Here is a 19486-nt window from a genome sequence, read left to right on the forward strand (position 1 = left end):
GAGAACGAGCTCAAGTGTGATATCTGATTCTCAACAGTGGATGCATTCAAGTTCACTGACACACAGTTTCAAGTAAAACACTTAAATTTTCTGTTTTCTGAAGTAATAATACAAAAGATATATTCAGGTACTTATAATCAGATTCCACTGAGTGGAACTCAATCTGTTGAATACAGTCTTCCTTATTTTAAGCTCATCGGATCTGCCTTTTAACATACGCCAAAGTACACGAGATGAATTCTTCTCCACCTTCGTGGGGGAGCAAGAATCAGAAATAAGGTACCTGGGACTTCAAGGGCCCCACATGAACAACGTCAGATCATGATGATTGGCGCTATCTGGCCTTTATGGGCAGATTCATCAGTCATCTACACACCACACATGGCTCATCTTCCTGATCTGGACTGCAGGGCAAAAACTGGACAAAGAGACTAGTCAGGCTCTAAACCTGCCATTAGAACCATTAATGGTGTGCCATTAATTTGATGCACCACTAGGTTTCCATTTTCTCATCTGCAAGATAAAGACGCTCAGCAGGCGGCCTCTTAGTTCTCTTTCACCCCTACCCTCCCACAGTCCATAATCTTAATTCTGAGCATGGCCCTTTGCTGCTCAAAAATGTGCAAGAACTCCCACGGTCCACGCTTGAATTTCCTAGAACACGTGCTTCCCATTTCTGAGAGTGTTTCACCCTGTGAACTCAGCCTGCAACAGTCTCCTTTTCTTCACCTGCTGAAATCTGAGTCGCTCTTAAGGGTCAGAGGCCAGTGTTTCCTTGAAGTCTTCCTAATTCCTAAACTTGAAACTGACCGTTCTCTCCCACGAACATCCAAATAATCTGTTTACATATTTTAACACATCCATCTATCATCTACCCTCTCACTATCTCTGGATATGTTTCATCTCTTTCACTAAACTGCGAACTCCTCCAGGGAGGAAAAGCCTCCCTTGTGTGACCACACAGTCACTCCCACTCTCCAGACCAGTCCCTCCCTATTTCTCCCCCATCTGCCTGATCTAAGAAGGTGTCTGTGTTTTTCTTTCTCTGCTCCCGAGTGGCTTTGACACCCGCCTTCCTGAGCAACGTCCCAGCCTCAAACCTCACCACTTCCGGGATCCAAGGAGGGATGACAAATAGGGCAAAAAACCACAACTGGGGCCACTCTGAAGACCTGTCTGTTGGTGGGATCACAAGAGCCATTAGGACAATCTAGGGGCCGGGGCAGGGTGACCACACAACTAATTATCTAAACAGGGACACTTTTAAGGGTTAAAGGGAGAACGATTAATAATTATGCTGGGACAACAGGTGTACAAGCAGGGTCTGTCCCAGGCAAATGGGGCTGCTGCCCACCCTGAGCATGGGCCCTCTTTCCTAAGCCTCCACACCGGCTTACATGGTGCCTACATTTCCACAATCAGCTCCTTCCCTGCACTCTTCTTTTTCACAAAGACACTGGCATATTTCAGCTACAACTCGTTTATTAATAAGTTTAGACAGAAAAATAGTCACAATCTTGACAGCATAAATACATATCTGTACACTCTTAGGAGATACCGCAATCCTGTCCTCACTGGAGGGCAACTTCAGCAGTGCAGACTCGCAGTAACACAGGACTTTGTGGGGGAGGGGTGGATTTCTCAAACTACGCTTACTTCTCATTTGGAGTCTTCAAACTATCAATGGGAAGTCAACGAAATGAAGTAAGATCTTATTTCTAAGGCTAATTTTGGGTTAAGCTCAATATAACAAACGTTACAAAAATAAAGGCTATCCAGGACCTTATGACATTTCCCATCAGTATTTCATCTATTCTTTAGCTAGCTTTAATAAATTAATTGTCAGAAGGTGAGAAATAATCAAGTCACTAATAAATGGACTATAAAATGTTACAAGAGCTATAATATTGCTGTAGCAATATGACAATCTTTAGAATGCAAATTATAAAAAGTGGAATTTAATTTTAAGTACTTTAGAGCTTAGTTTAGCAGGTGGAATGCAAAAGAGAACAAATCAATAAAGCTAGGGGTATAATGCAGCCCAGCTCCGTCAATCAGACATTACGTAAGACTAATTTCACAACTTTGAAAATTTAAGCAAGCCAACTGTCTTGTCATTTCTACAACAACACAATTATAAAGTTACATGTAGATAAGAGTTAATAGTAAATGTTATCATCTGCCAGCCCAGGGAGAGGAAGGGGCGGGGGAAGTGATATGGTGGGCACTGTGTCCACCCAGCTACGGTCCCACTCCTGCTCTGGGCTCAGCCTGGACTAGCGCCTGGGTACCGACCCTTCCGGTTAACACCTCCCTGGGGCACCACATCCAACTCTCAGAAAGGTCCTGTTAAAAAGGTTACCATGAAGAAATATCACCGCGTGACCAGTAACACACCTGAGCCGGTAAGTCATCTTAGATGTTGGTCAATAACGTGGGTCTGCAAAATGTCTAACGATTTTATTTGTGGCTTAAGTTTAAAAAGCATTTACAAATATCAGCTACTTCTTTGGGCTTCTGCTCATAAAACTAACTAGGTAGCCTGAGGCACAGCATGCACGAGCTCTTCAGACTTTCCCATTTTACCTCTTTTTCCTATCTTTCCATCTTTTCCCCCCAAAGGAATCTCAGCATAAGCTTCTTTGTTTTGTTCCCCAGCTGCCATCCTAGCAGACTGGATGGTTCCCTGAGGACAGGGATCCCTTATGCTCATGCCTGTGGCCCCTCCAGCACCCAGCACAGTGCTCCCCCCACCCATGTTTACAGACGCATTTGCCCCTGGCCGTCCTTCTTTCTGAAGGGTGACTGCCACTCCCTGCAGTTTGCCTGCAGTGTCCAGTGTTCGGTCCTTATTTATCTTACATCACTGTGAACTCTAAGCTAGAAAGAGCAGGGAATAACAAGCACCTGCTACAATGTGTGGTTATTGCATTGGAACTTAGGAAAAAGATCAAATACCACTTTTTCTTAAGGTAATGAACTGATAAGCTGTTTAAAATACTGCACTCTTATTATTGGTGGGAATGTCAATTTGTATAGCTTCTAGGGAAAACAGCATGGGAGATCCTCAAAGAATTAAAAACAGAACTACCATATGATCCAGCAATTCCACTTTTCAGAATATATCCTAAGGTAATAAAAACACTAACTCAAAAAGATACATGCACCCCCATGTTCATAGCAGCATTATTTACAATAGCCAAGATATGGAAACAACCTAAATGTCTATGGATAGATAAAGAAGTTGTGAGATATCCATATATATATTAAAAGATGAGGAGACCCTACCATTTGCTACAACACAGATGAAGCTTGAAGGTATTATGCTAAGTGAAATGAGTCAGAGAAAGACAAATACTGTATGACCCACTTATATGTGGAAACTAAAACAAAACAAAACAAAAACAAAAAACCAAACTCATAGAAAAAGAGATCAGATTTGTGGTTACCAGAGGTGAAGGGTGCAAACAGTGAGAATTGAAGGAAGGTGGTCAAAAGGTAGACATTTCCAGTTATAAGATAAATAAGTCCTAGGAATGTAATATATACCATGATGATGGATACACAGGGAAACTTAATAAATGCTAAGACCTCTTATCACAAGAATTTTTTTTTCCTTTCCTCTCTTCTTCCTTCTTTTTATATGAGAAGATGGATGTCAGCTGAACCCACTGTGGTAATCATTTCACAATATGCGTAAATCAAACCATCATGCTGTAAGCCTTAAATTTATACATGAGTGTCAATTATTTCTCAATAAAACTGGGGGAAAGAACGAGAGCAAAAGAAAAAAACAATGTTGCACGCTTCTGACTTGGACTTCCAGATCTTATGCACCCAAAGATTTGGGTGAACAAGGCCAAGAAGTGAAGAAGATCAAGGACAAAAATCCTTGCAAACTTTTGTTTTTGGAAATAGTACCCCACGGTCAAGACAATTTGTGAAATAGGGCATACTATGTCCATCACCCTTTGGAAAGCCACTGCCAGCAAGCAAAAGGCCCCACACAGTCCTGCAGTGAAGACATCTGATTAATTTTGCTCAAACCAGTATTTCCCTAAATTATTTCAACATGGAACCCTTTCTCCCATGTGACACTTATTAATATCCTAAGAAACCAAGGTTCCTCAGCAGACACTGTGGGAAATGCTGACCTAAAGCATTTTTTTTTTCCTGGAAATTGTATAAACCCCTCTGAATTGCAGCTTTCAGGTCAACTTACAGAATAGTAAAAAAATATATACTTCTGTAAGGTTTACAGTGCCACTCCTGATTTGTCTTAGACCACAGCAGGCTACCTGAGAAGCAGCCTTGAGTTTTGTGGTCTGAGCTCCTGCTTCTCATGTGGAGGAGGTGGTGGGTGAGGCCTCTTACCTCTGAGCACCCGGCCGGTACAGGCTGACAGCCTCGCCCATCTGGGAGGGGAGGGTCCAGCACCACCCTTAACCCTTACCGCAGGGGAGGACCCGCGGCACTCACCGGCGTTTTGACAACTTCAGCCACACTGCGAGCTTGAAACGGTAGTGTTCACCCACTAACTCACCCCTCAGAGTTACGATAAATCAGAAAGTACAGCGAGAGCAGGAAGCGATTAGGAAAACCCAAGATAGACCTTAAGGGCAAAAATGCAATATTCTAGGTGTCCTGAGGATTCCTCATTAACGCTAAGCTGATTACCAATCACAGGCGCCACAGAGCAGCTGCTATAAGGAAGGAAAACGTTGCATAATATAGAGTCCTGTAGTGGAAGCACCTGCCTCTGATGGTATTTAAAGTGTATTTTCGGAAAAAAAACTAAATTTCTCACCTTTACCAGTTTGAAAACAAAATAAAAATGAGTGACTCAATGGCTGATGGCAGGGAAAGGTTAAAAAAATTCCCTCCCATGTATATGTGGAAAATAGTGTATGCTTTAGAAATCAATTGAGATACATTCTTGAAAAGCTGTCTGAATCCTGCTTTCCAAAACAGCAACAACAAAACACTAAAGTCTTTCAAATACAGCAAGGTCAGGGGAATAGCTTTTCCAGCACAGGTAAAGGAAGCATGAACTAGGAAAGCACACCTCAGCAAGCGCTCCTAAGCACGTCAGGGTACTGTCCTAAGACACCTCTCTCCCCTGGGCTCCATAAAAGTGCAAAGAGCCACTCACCATGTCGTACGTTGTTACGATCTTCTTCAGAACCTCGGGCACGATTCCCTGCAACTCCATGGTGGGATACTGCTCGCTGAGATTCAGGACCACCAGGGGCGTGTTATCAGGCCCCAGGAAGCGGGGAGACACCGCCAGCATGCACTGCATGAGGTTGGCTACGGAGGAGAGGCCACACAGCTCCTTGAAGGACACCACTGCATTCTGCTCAACGGAAAGAAGAAGGCGCTTTGTCATTCACCGGGGTTTTAATTTCTCGTGGATGTTGCACTCAATATACTTGATCATCCTGGACCGCCTGGTACAACAGTTACTAGCAATGTTATGACAGACATGGTGAATGATTATCTTATCCTGGGAAAAGTGGCTACTTTCCAAAGTAGACATAGTTATAGATATTTGTAACACCAATTTATCAAAAGTATGGAAAAGGCAAGTAAGTTAAATTCTTTCGAAGGGCAAAGCTACTTTTCAGGTCAAAGTTCACAGCAGTGCTAATGCTGATATGTAATTATGAGCAAACAAAAAAAATGGCTTCTGCATTCAAAAAGGTAAAGGTTCAGAAAAAAAAATTCAGGCTTAAAATAAGTATCAAATATGCCAGCCATCCAAAAAAAAGAGGAATATTTGCAAGACAGAAACTTGAGTCTCTCTCACCTGTTCATACCAGCTGGTTCCAAAGCTAAAGGAACTTGGAGGATGCTGCAGTTTCCATGGAGATGTGCCGGGTGGGAGACCTTCCTGCCCGGTATCACGGCCTTCCCTTCCCCTAGACCGTCTCCACGCTGCTTCTCCTGCTCTCAATGCTCTTTTTTTCTAATCACCAGAGGTGCCATTAAAATCCCCATTAAAGGAAACCCTTCCATACTGTAAAAAGCCACGAGTCGGTGTTCTCTGAGCACTGTGTGCAAGGCACGAGTAATATACATGACCCATCTGATCCTCTCAACCAGCCACGCTGGGCCCGAGGAGGCCGAGCCTCAGCTGTGGCCTGTCTCTGTTGTTTGTCTGAGGTCAAACAGCTAGCAGGTGAAGGGGTCAGGATTTTACCTGAAGTCTGCTGAGGATGAGGCCTCTGCTCTTAATCACTGTGCTGCCAAAACAGGTACATTCCAACCGAAAAATGAGTCACCCCAGGCACACCTGGGTCCTGACCTGGGCTGAGCATGGTGGCCAGAGGGGAGGGATCTGGGCCCCCCAAGCCCTGTGCCTTCAAGGGCTCTCAAACACCCCCGTCCTTGGAAATGAGCAGCACGTTGGTTTTAAATTTAAACATTTTCTTTTTATTAATATTGCTTTAAATATGGGCATCGAGCTGTGTATCATTTTGTCCAAAATCACTTGGATGTTGACTGCGCATAACAATAAATCCTTACTGAGAGCTCTAAGGGGGGGCCCCAGTCACACCATCGCACTCCCCAGTTAATTCTTCTTCACCTGCCGTTGTCCTACTTGTTTATTATCTGCTGCCCAGCCCCAACTAAAGTCTGCTGTTTCCTGCTGCTCCCTGGCCCGACCGCCCGGGTGTGGCAAGGGCATCACACGGCGCTGACTGCAGTGTGGGTTCAGCACAGACGCGCGGCCCTGGAAGGACGGTGCTCGGCTTCATGCACATGACAGCTGCCGTAGGGCAGGGATGTGCGGCCTGCTCAGAGCTGAGCACCCTCAGCAACCATGGCACCCTCAGAGATAGGGAGACACCCTCCATATTTACTATGAGACAAGAAATAAAACAAAATGTCTCCATTGTGGGAAGGTCTTTTAATTTTACTTGCTGCTGGCATTCTGCTCATAATAGTTATAAAGATTATATACATATATACACGTATGTGTGTGTGTGTGTGTGTGTGTGTGTGTGTATATATATAGGGGTTTTTTTAATTGTTTTTAAACACACTGAGCGGTGATCCATCACACACTGGAATGGGCTGGGGCAGGTGTGTGTGTGAGGTAGCCCTCGCAGCCTCGTTCTGCATCACTGGTAGCCCCAGTATCCCGCTAGACACGTGGACAATCCTTAATTACATACCTAACCCTGACTGATTGCTTTTCGCCACTATGCGGTTCAGAGATAATTATTATCCCAGACATCTAATAAATACAGGTGTCACGTGTCCTTTACTTACACAATTAGATAGCTGTGCTCCAGAGTCAAGAGCAGACTCAATACATAAACCCACGGGCTGTTTATAGGCTCACCATTCCCGCAGCATGACGGCCCCACAAGAAAGAACCGGAACGTGTCCCTCTAGTTTGATGGGCTTGACGTCAGTGTGTTCCAGCTAAGGACTATTCAGAAATACCAGAGATTCCCACGTGCGCTTTTAGAGAAGACGGGGGACTGTTCCCTAGTGATTAACAGGGACCAGGACGGGTGTGGACTCAGCCGCAAGGCTGTCTCATTCCCACAGACTGTGTTCAATACCAGCTGCCACTTTTGGAAATTCACATGATAAAAAAAAAAAAAAAAGAGGTGGGTGGTAAACATTCTTACAAACGGTGGAAATTTACAAAGTATTTAAGATCGGAAATACGACTGTTTAAAGAAACCCTCCAATAGACGCATACACCGCGCGCAGGCGCACACGAGCCCCCGCGCCGTACCTGCATGTTCTCCCTCAGGTCGGTGGCGTCCCGAATCGGGGGCTGGGCATTCTTGAAGACCTCGTCCACAGTTTTAATCCACAGTGTTCTCAGGGACGCATATTCCCTGGACTTCTTCCCTTTCCTCACAGAGAGGCCCCTCTTGTGAGGCTTCCCGCCTCCTCTCCGGTTGGTGATGGCCACGTGCACGAACAGAGAAGCGTGGGCGAGGACCTCGCCGGTGAGCGACTGCAGTGGCACGTGGCGGTAGCCCGTCTGCAGACACTCGAAGGGAATCGTGTACTGGCCGATGAACTCATCCCCGATGTAGTCGTCGTCCAGGACCACAAAGCGCACCATGGCCAGTTCGGGCAGGTTGATCTGGAACTCAAAGCTTTCGTCGAAGATGGGAGCGTCTCCGTTCTGGTGCACTGTTTTCGTCCTCTGTTCTGCGCAGTCAGCGGGGATCCCGTGGATCTCCACGTAGACGTAAGGGTCCACCACGTCGCCTTTAGCACCCGATCCTTTGGGTTTGGGGAAGTTCTGCCCGCTGATGATCTTGATGTGGAGGAGCTGGGGTGAGACTCCTGGGACGGAGTCTTTGGTGTTGGCGCTGAAGAAGGAGACCTCCTCCCTCATGATGGCCGGCCGCAGCACGTAGCCGCAGTTCCCGTTCTGCCTAAACCAGCCGATGTTCAGGTCCATCATCAGGCCCGGGGTCTGAAAGTTCATGGCCACGATCTGACAACCACATTTCCAAAAGTCTTGAGGGTTCATGTTGCTGGAGTCAATTCTCATGGGACTGGGGAAAACCCTGGCGAGAAAGCGCTTGTTGTAATTGACAAAGTCCCCTGCATTCTCGTTGGCGTATTTGCTGGCAAGCACTTCGTTGAATGAGCAGACTTCCCAGTACTTCTGAGCCTGAAAGGACACCTGGAACTCTTTGAACTGCACCGACTTGCAGATGCTCACCAGCTCGGACAGCTCTTTGCAGAGCTGGAAGCGCTTGGCAGGCACGTGGTTGGGCAGCTCTGCGTTCTCCTTGCCCATCCTCTGAGACATCTCCGCCCCTTCATCCTCATCGGTAACATCGCCCTCTACTCCAGAGCAGCTGGAAGACAGCTTCTTTGCCTTAATGAGTATCTTCCCTTTCAGGATATCTGGGGATGGCAGGTAAGATTCCTCAGCACTGGGTGAGGTTGTGTAGAGCTTGTCTCCTAAAATTTTCTTCATGTGTTGAACCATGACCTTCTGTTGTTTAATAGAACAGTGATTTTCCAAACACAGGATGAGAGGGTACTCTGAAGCAAAGAATGCATACTTGTTAATAATATCAATGACGCTGCGGAAGACGATCTGCGAGGTCATGGTGTGGCCTGTGTAAATCACAGGTTCGTTATCTGGCCCATCCCATACATCCAGTTCAACACTCCGGCAACCCATTTTAAGAGCTCGGATGTATCCTGTGATATCAGAGGGACCTCGGAACTGATCCTCTATTAAGTATGTATTATGAGATGAGTTTATAAAGTAATGAGACAAGGGTTGCTTCATGTCCTGACAGACCTTCTTATGCTCTGGATCAAATATATAACAGTCAGATGACACAAGGTAATTAGTGAACCCGTCTATGGAAAGCCAGCCCTTTTCCTGACCCTCTTTGGATGGCTCATATTTGTGAATAATTTCAAGGCTTATTTCCTCATTTATATGTGCCACACCCTGCTCTGCCTCAAGAAACATCATAAGGTCCTTGGTATCAAGGAATTCTTTATTGCTTGAGAACTGAACTAAAAGGAAATAAATTTCAGGTCTAGTACAAAGCTCATGGAAAACCTCAACAAATTCCTCCTTTGTGACTTCAGTACCAGCTTTGTCCTTGGACTTGTGCAATTCTTTGAACTTAAGCTCAATTTTGCTCGTTTTTAAACCAGGATTGAGGTTTCTGATACACTGCACGGCGTTGCACAGAGTTATATGTCCCAGGTTATCTACATCAATTTCACTAAACATTTGTGAAACCCAAGAAGTCCTCATGTTGTCTTGGCTACTTTCTAACATATCAAGTGTATGTTTCCCATAAGAAATTAGGTACCGCAGTCCCGTGACCCAGATGTTCGCAACATCTGCGGAGTTGGCAACCAAGTCAAGTGACTCGTAATTCTCTCCATAGATGACTGAAAATGCACAGTCTTCAGATATCTGGTCAGAAATGCCATTGCTGCGGAATATGTCTGTATTTTTTCCTGTTCTCACTTCCTTGATGGATTTAATATCAATCTTGGCTTTCTCAGAATCCTTCTTGGATGGTTCCCACCTCAGGCTCTGCATGTCGGCATCCAGTAAAAAATACCTGTGGTAAATTCTAGAGTTGGAGCGAACCTTTTTGAGTTCCGAACCCTCCACCATGGAATTGATACAATCACTTGCACTGCTAATCTTTTTCTCCGTGGGCATACTGCTGAAGGAGACCGTCTTTTTCCGCTCTCTTTTCTGTTTTGTACCATCCTAGGGGAAAAAAATCATAGTGTATTAGGACAACACAAACATAGCTTTCTGTGTTCAAGACAAGGAATAAAAATTTCATTTCCTTGGGAAAAAATCATACTCTTAGGATTTCCAATTGTATGTTCTATAATGAGTGGTACTCATTCACTTCTAAACTTAGAAGTGGCCTTGGCATTTACAGCCTAATACAGACAGGTTAAAAAAAAATATTATTGAATTATCGCAACCCATGAGGATCAAGAAACACAATTCCAGTAATACATAATAAAAGCTCGCATAGAGAATTGGCCACACAATGTGCAGGGCCCAGGGGAAAGTGAAAATGCAGGGGAAAATGAACAACCTCATTCAGAAATTACGAATTTTAAGAAGGTCATGGAAGAGCGTTAAGCCAGCTACACGGCCTTTCTGAGTATGGGGCCTGTACAATGCACCGGTAATACACCCACGAAGCAGGCCCTGCTGGATATACGCCTGCTACACCAGTGTTTCCTGAAAGGTTGTCACTAAACCACTTTCCTCAGAATCCCCTGGGTTACCTGGGTAAAATGCAGATTCCTAGGCTCATGGAATCAGCTCTCCAGGGGGTGGTGCCCAGGAATTTCCATTTTAGGCAGCACTCTAGGTGATGGGAATGTACAACAAAGTTTAAAACCACTTGGACTCACTAAGCTGTCTGGGCTATTTCTGGAAACTAAGTATGAACCATTAAATTATGTGTTACCTGAGTAGAAACTGAAATTCCAGTGGCAATTCTTGGCTTTTCAGAGCCTCATATTAGATTAGTCATGATCCTAAACACTTCAAATAGATATGGTTTTACTTCTGTCGTTGTATTAAATCTGGATGGGAGGCCCAGATTTTAGCTAGAGGTGTTTCTAAACTTCTGGAGGTGGATTTATTAAAGCCTGCTCCCATGCACCAGGCGAATGTTTAGAACAAGTCACCCAAGTCCTTCCAATGTTAACAGACTAGTAACACTATCAAGTGAAAAACTTCAGGCAACGTCTATTTCTACAGCAGTCTGCATCACCAGTAATGCACTCCTCAACTTTCCTGCATAATGTAGCAGGCGCTCACCTCAAGGAGCTGATGCCACATTTATGTGTGCATTTAAGTTCTTTCCCTGTATAGATGCCTTTATTATCATTATTATTATTATTATTTTAAATTGCTCAAATGGCCTCACAACATCTTTCAAAATTTTAACCTAAAACTCGACATTGCCTTTCAGGAGGCATATGAAAGTTGTGGTAAATTTTCAGTAAGTCATTATATTCATAAATAAGAAATAGAGATGGAGGTTGGGATTATATGACTTTCATGCAATAAAGAAAAGAGCATGCAAAATATTGTACAAAGGCATTTTAACTTTCCTGCTCTGAGAGAATCTTTTTTTTTTTTTCCTGGCCGTGTCACGCAGCATGTGGGGTCTTAGTTCCCTGACCAGGGATTGAACCCGCGTCCCCTGCAGTGGAAGCATGGAGTCTTAACCACTGGACTGCCAGGGAAGTCCCCAAAAGAATCTATTTTGAATAAAACCTCTACATTTAAAAAGTGATTATGCTATTCTCTGCGTCTGAAATTTAAAACTACTTTTACTTTTTGACTACCTATACTTCCAAAAGCAATTTGCAGAAGGCAATTAAACTTAAACTTTAAATCATACAGGTATCATTTCCCTCAAAGTTTCAAAATGAACCAAAGAGGCTTTTGTGATCTGAATGCCAACATGAAACATAAAAGCCACAAGGCAGAGTATTTCTTTATAATTGTATCCTCCAAGCAGTAAAGTGCAAAAGACATTAAAGCTGTGGTAATGGTATCTATAAGATACACTGTATTGAATACTACAGCTGTTCCAATCCCTAAAGCTTAGATTGTCTATCCAAGCAAGTTGGCATGAAATTAAATTTGTAATCAGCCATGTATAAGGGTATGAAACAAATGCATGGATTTCCTATTTTTCAGAATGAGTGTTGTCTTTACCTTTAAAAATACATATTTACCTTTAATAAAGACAGCATACTAATTAAGTAAGGGAATTTTATAATTTTTATAAATTATATCTCAAAGCTGCCACTAGTAAAAGGAATCACAAAGATAAATGGAGGTGCCTATCCATTTATTCATTGAAATATATACACAGCATTTTCTCAACAGTGTAATCTTTTATTCTGTCATTCTCAACATATTGATTAATACTGGACTACCACTTCAGCACGTGGAGGCCTGAATGAAAAGGTCTGTCTCTCCTTCCCTGCTAGCAGAAAAAGCTATTAAAAAACATCAAAAGAGAAGCGTGCTTGCTTAGAGGCCAACAGAGCAGGCAGGAACTGGCCCTCATCACTGGATGGACCAGAATCACTGGCTGGAAGCAACAGGTGGATGTGAAGGCAAGCTGGTCCCCCACAGCCCAGAGGAAAGGAAGAGGAAGGCAGATGGAGGGAGAACTGGGCTTCCTTAGCAGGAGACCCAGGCCCCCAACCTGCCTGACTTTGTCCCAGAATCTTTATCCCATCCTACATATTTCCACCTAGGCTTCACTTTTTAGCCCAGCAGTGATCACGTACTCGCAGAAGCTAAGCAGCCCGTCGGCAGCAGAGTTGGAATCTATTTTCTGTGTTGCGTCTTAATGTCAGTTAGTTTAAATTTAAAATTAAAAAGTGATCAAACTATATGTGCTACACATACAGTTTTTATTTTAACTAAAGGAAAACTAATGTGTATAACTTACATGCACTAATCACCTAAAACCAGAAGGAAAAAAACGTAAGTTTCTGCTGAGATGGAGATGCCTCCAAATACTTTTAAAAACTGTACAGATGGGGCTTCCCTGGTGGCACAGTGGTTGAGAGTCCGCCTGCCGATGCAGGGGATATGGGTTCGTGCCCCGGTCCGGGAAGATCCCACATGCCGCGGAGCGGCTGGGCCCATGAGCCATGACCGCTGAGCCTGCGCGTCCGGAGCCTGTGCTCCACAACGGGAGAGGCCACAACAGTGAGAGGCCCGCGTACCGCAAAAAAAAAAAAAAAAAAAAAAAAAACTGTACAGATGATGTTTCAGAACTAGCTCTTAATGTTGTAAGTACTCGTCACCTAAAGCTTCCTAGTGGTGGAAACCACAACGTGTAGATAAACTTGGTCCACTGGTGCATTTCTGCTGCACTATCAGCACTTCTTAATACCAAGAGAAGAAACACAAAAGTTACGTCCAGTCTGGAAGAAAACCAGCTTCCAAAAGAACCCACCTCTATATCAACCCTGAAATTCTGAATTCTAGATAAAGCATCATAAAATTTTGAACGGGACAGAAGCTTAAAGATTCATTTATATGTTTAACCAACGCTTATTTACAGAATAACATTTTTGTATCAGGAATAATTTCGTGAAAGCAATGACCTAGCAAGAGGCTAAGCGAGCTTTTCCGCATCACAGCAAACTCAGGAAGAACGAAAATGTTTATAGAACTTATATTTAACAATAAATACAGAAGTAGCCACATTGAACCCAATGGAAAAAGATACCTACTTCTAACAAGACTGCCTACTTTATTTAACAGAAGTCCGTCCCTACCTTTTGGCCTCTAAAATGACCATCTGGGGTATTTCAGAGGTAGCAGTTCATAAATGGGCGTGAGCAATTTCATAAATTCTCATCCTGAAATGAGGTGACAAATAGGTGGGCCTCACTTCTTTGCCGGCAACAAGGTGCTTGAGTCTGATGCAACCACTATAGCACCTTCTAGAGAAGAGGAAACCCGTCTGAGGAGTCGGAGTCTGGTATCAAGGCCCAGGAGTTGATGTCCTGCTGGGACAGCATGGCCTGCTGGGTCCTACTCCATTCCTGTTTTATTTCTAAACTGATTTGTTTCCATTTTCTGTTTGACTATTTCTCAATATACACCACGAGAAAATGACGAATCAACCTCCAGATTCAATACGCTGGCAGAAACGGACACGGCGCCCTAATAATGGGGATGGAGCGTGAAGACAGAGCAGCCATTTATCCTTCTGGTTTGTTTTGAGTCCAGTTATTTACTCTGATGTATAAGTAACATTAAAGAAGAGTATGAGATCTTTATGTTTATTGAAGGGAGTCTGGGATGAAAGAGAGTTTGGAAACACTGGTTAAATAAATTTCTATCTTTGTAAAGCAGTTATACTCCAATAAAGATGTTAAAAAAAAAAAGAAAAAGAAATTTCTATCCTTAACAAAACAAAAAACCCCAGAAACAACTTGAGGCCTATTAAACAAGTACAGCAAGGCCTGACCTTTCTTCAGCTCGGTAACAATAGCTCTGAGTTGAAGGAATAAGTCATGTCGGGTACATCAGGGTTACCTTGCAAGGTTTTTTCATACATCTTTAAAGCTTTGATGTGCTCTCCAAGATGAGCAAAAAGGAAAAAAGAAAAAAAAGGATCTGGAGCAAAAACAGTCACTCTGAAGGTCATTTTATAAAATCAGATGAATTGAAAAAGAATAAAATAACTTGAAGAAAAGCTAGATATGGTCAAACGCTGCTTCCTCCTCACATGGAAGGGCCTTTACTGCAAGTAACAGAAAGCTGCTTGGCCTGAGCATGCTCTCCTCATAGATCTGCTAATGGCTTGGGAACCTCTGGGTGATTGGACAGTCCCAAATGTGGGCAAGTCCAGTTCAGATGACAGCTTAGGATGCAGAAAGCCAAGAGAGAACATCACTCCCACTTAACAAGAAAAAGCCAGACTATCAATAAAATCACAACTTTTCTTGTACCCATCAGAGAACTGTGATCATAAGGGAACTGAATTCCAAGGAGTGAAAAACCCCTCCAAGAAGAGAGAAGACACAGACACTGTTTCACAGTTTGTAGAGCACGGAAGGAAGAGTCCACCATGGAAGCACATAAAAGAAATCAGTTAAGGGACTTCCCTGGCAGTCCAGAGGTTGAGACTCCGTGCTCCCAGTGCAGGGGGCCCCGGTTCGATCCCTGGTTGGGGGACTACAATCCCACATACCACAACTACTGAGCTCGCACACCACAATGAAGAGGCTGTGTGCCACAACGAAGACGCAACACAGCCACAATAAATAAATAAATAAATTTTTTAAAAAAGAAATCAGTTAAAATTGTAAGGAAATCCTAAAGGCCAAGTGTGGGCTACTGTATCAGCTTGGAGCAACTGGGTACCCCAGACACAGGGAGAGTTTGTACTCGCATGAAAGCCTTCACAGGTTGCTCCTGAGAAAGACTGGGGCCAGAGCAGGAGAGAGCCCCTCTCCAGGACACAGGCATGCAGCAGGTGATGGGGACACCATGAAACTCTGCTACTTCCCTGAACCTCCTCTCAGATGAAGCAAAAGCCTTAAGCCACTGGGGGAATGGCAGCAAGCCCGCTTTCTCCCTGGGCTACTGGGCGATGGGTAGAAGAAAAATCCATCTCCTTCCACAGCCAAGCAAGGATCTACTGGCCCTTGGACTCAGGAGCCTGTACCAATAAAGCAGAACTCTACTACCACCAGGAGAGGGGAAGAAACTCACCACAGATATAGGCAGAGTCTGGCTGCCTTGGGGAGCAGGGCAGGAATGCCCAGAAGGTCTCACCCTTGAGGCCCAGGTGCACAGGGCTGCCTAAGATTGAAACTAGACCAGGAGGACTAAGAAATCCCCGGATCCAGCAGACGCTGGGCACCAAGGAGCAGGCAGTGTACCACGGAGGAGGCATAAGACCGTGGAAAGACAGCCCTTCCTGACACAGGCCTTTGCAGATGAAAGCAGATGGCAGAGCAGGAACCATGAGTAAACCCTCCAGGACCCTAGTGGCCACCTAGACACATGGTTATGGTGGCCCACAGGTAGAGGAATTTGAAGCCAGCAGTACACTGAAGGTAACAATGGCAACTCAAAACATAAACCCAGATCAATTATTGACTAGATTGACTCAACTTCCCCAAATGTTAATGACCTAGAAGAAGAAGAGGCATGTTCATTTCTGAGCATAAATACTACTTACCTCAGTCTCTATTAAGCGTGATGTTTAGCATTCAATAAAAATTACAGTGTGTGCGCGCGCACACACACACAGACATGCACAAAATGTAAGGAAAAAACCCACTGTCAAGAGACAGCAATCAATAGAGCCAGACTCAGAGGTGACCTAGACCTATCACATAGGAACTTTAAAACAACTATTATTAATATACAAAATAATCTGGGGGTGGGGAGTAGACAATATTCATGATCAAATGGGCTATTTCAGCAGAAAGATGGAAATTATAAAAAAAGAGTCCAATGGAAATGCTATTTAAAAACCCCAACTATCATAAGTGGTGAATTCCTTTGATAGGCTTATAAGCAGACTGAACATAGCCAAGAAAAGATTCAGTGAACTTGAAGAGGTGTCCATAAAAATTATCCAAACTAAAACACAAAAAGATTTAAAAAGTGAAAAAATATAAAACAGTGCATCCCAGAGCGGCTGTAGAACATATGTGAAAATTGAGTCCCAGCAGGATAAGAGAGAGAGAATATGGCAGAAGAAGAAATAATGTACTAGAATTTTCCAAAATTAGATCCAAGAAACTCAAGCACAATCACACACACACACACACACACACACACACACACACACACTCACACACACACACTCACACACACTCCTAGACCTATATTATCATAGTCAAATTGCTGAAAAAATAAATACAAAGAGAAAAGCTTTAAGGTAGCCAGAGTAAAAAAGAAAGTGAGATACAAAGGAATGTAGGTAAGAGCTACAGTTCAGATGGATTACAGGTGATCTACTTACATCTAACCACAGGTTATCTACTTGACCCAGCTTAACAGTTTAATGGGAAAAGTGATTCTCTTTTAAAGGACTATATTCCCTAAATTTCCCTCTGCTTCCCCAGACGAAGGTGTCCCTAACGTAGATGTAGGTCTTTAAGGGGTCACAGGTGAGTTTCAGAGGCTCCATAAAACTGTGATTGGATTCTGAAAGTAATTTGTAAACCCATTCTAAGAAGTTTAGAATCTTGGCCTTATTAACGTAAATTTTAGAAGGCAAAGAAAAAGGTTTATCGTTTCCTAAGAATGTCAGCCTTAAGTGTTAGAGGCAAAGGATAAATGTTTTATAGGGTTGTAAAGGAAATTTTAAGGCTATCCAAAAGAGGAATGACAAACTGAGAGAGGGGAAAGAGAAAACGATATCATTTATGGATATATAACGGAATTTTGCTAATAAAAACAGCAAAATCAATCAATCACAGAAAGAGCTCTTATATAACTGTGAAATGGTTTTCTTAATTCCAAAGTAGAACAAAATAATCCAGCAGTTCATAAACTTTCTAGTTTAGGAATCACCCATGGAAATGCTATGGGCCATAAGATATAAGCTAGTATTGCATGTTCTCTATGCCTCAGTTTTCCCACCTATAAAATAGAGATTAAAAAAATACCCACACCCCCCATATGTTATTTATAGTCCCTGCTTCATAGGGTTGTTATAATGATGAGTTCATATTGGGAAAGTGCTCTAAATGCTGCCTGAAGTTTTATACACCCTACATTAGACACTGTTCAGTAAATACACTTCAGACTGAAATGATTTCTTCATGAAAGAAGAATAAAAAGAAACACTGTCATAAATGTGTAGATGCAATACTCTCATCACTTAGGATTTGTGGAAAGTTAGCCCCATCGCAGAAGAAACAGAATGAACATCACTCTCTTTGGGTCTTTTTTAACTGAGGCCACTACTTAATGCTACCATAGAACTTTTGAGCATGACCAAATGGATGTGATGCCCAAGATACCTTGAGAACCTGTCAAAAATAGCCAGATGCCCTCTCAAAATAAAGCTTCAGAAGGCTGCATCCCCATGTCGAGAAAGAACAAAGAAGTAAACCATTTCTTAAAGTCATTTGTTAATTTTAAATTCCATCAATTTAGTGACAATTACAATTTAACTCATGTATAAGTATGCACATATAAAAAATTTTGAGGCAATGATCCCCATAATAGTTTTCTCTAAAAAATAACCAAATGACTACTCAGGGCACTCTCTGATCAGAATTATTCAGATGATTCCTTCTACTTCATACTCCCATATTATTTCCTACGGTGTTCAAAACAATTGCATGTAAAGAAAACAAATTTCCAGTTCCTGTAAAATGAAGTTTTCAAGGTCAGGTTAAAGCTTCCAAGTCACTTGATGTAATGAGTTACACCTGTCTTTAAAACACTGGGGTCTTTAATTATAAAATCAGAGAACCATAATAGAATATAATACTTCCACAACCACACTCTTTTGGTGTTACACTTTCACTACTACTGAGATATTTATTCAAAGTAAATTTACAAAACCATTCATCTACATCTGTGTCCAATGTAAACTGCAATAAAATTCATTGGTTTTCTCCAGTAATAAAAAACTTAAGGGTGAGCACTGAGCCCCTACAAACTACACCAGCGCTACTTTACATTCCAGTGAAAATACTGATGCTAAGGAATTTTATTTTATAATCCATAATAATGGTACTTAAGTGGTCCACTTTGGGGTGAAAACTGTGTTTCTCAACTGTGTATATGGCAATTCCTTATTTAGCACATTCTAAAGCCTCTCGACTTCCTACACTGCAGAGCTGTTTTGAGATATGGTTACATAACCTAATTGTTAATAACTGTCTGGTAAATCATACCTAATTTTAAAAGGTATGCAAGTCAAATTACATAATGTGAATTCTTAGCTACAAATACAATCAATTCTAAGAGTACCTTCTCAATCACAATTTTCCCCCTAAATTGTACTGGTTCTTCACTACTTCAGAGTAGCTTAGGAGGAAGAATTTATTTTCCTCATTTTGAAATCCTTAAATCTGTCACTGTAGTGACAGGAAAATGATGGTAGTTCAGGGATAGTCAAGAGTCAAAAGAAAAGCTTCCATAGAGATCCATACACAGGCAAAGCTACTGCCGTGGGCTATATCCACCATAAAAAAGAAACAACAGTAGATCTTTCAGTCAGGAATTTTAATATTTCCACAGTTATTTTAAAATTAAAATTTTAAAAGAAAATTGCTTCACCAACAGTATTTTCTATCATCCTCTTGTTTATTAGTTTCTTTCTATCTTGTCTGGTAGGGAGAAAAAAAAAACCTTCCAAGGACCTCTTTTTAACCCAATGGTTTATTTGCATATGAAATTAGTGGGAGGTGGGCAAGTATCAGAAAAAAAGAGAAACAATTCATATGAAAGGAAAACTCA

General features: G+C 42.6%; 1 protein-coding gene across 3 annotated transcripts in view; it reads right to left on the reverse strand.

Annotated features, from left to right (window-relative positions):
• The window catches only part of PLCL2 (phospholipase C like 2), a 209731-nt gene that overhangs the window by 84336 nt on the left and 105909 nt on the right, over window positions 1-19486 (reverse strand). For all 3 annotated transcript variants that reach the window (XM_082625790.1, XM_082625789.1, XM_082625791.1), the window contains exons 3-4: window positions 7757-10243; window positions 5153-5356 (exon numbers count right to left, since the gene is read on the reverse strand). In XM_082625790.1, coding sequence (XP_082481916.1) covers window positions 5153-5356; window positions 7757-10243 — 2691 coding nt within the window. The remainder of the gene's footprint in view (window positions 1-5152; window positions 5357-7756; window positions 10244-19486) is intronic.

This window comes from Mesoplodon mirus (assembly GCF_964341445.2).
Source record: "Mesoplodon mirus genome assembly, chromosome: 6".
Classification (NCBI taxonomy): Eukaryota; Metazoa; Chordata; class Mammalia; order Artiodactyla; family Ziphiidae; genus Mesoplodon; species Mesoplodon mirus.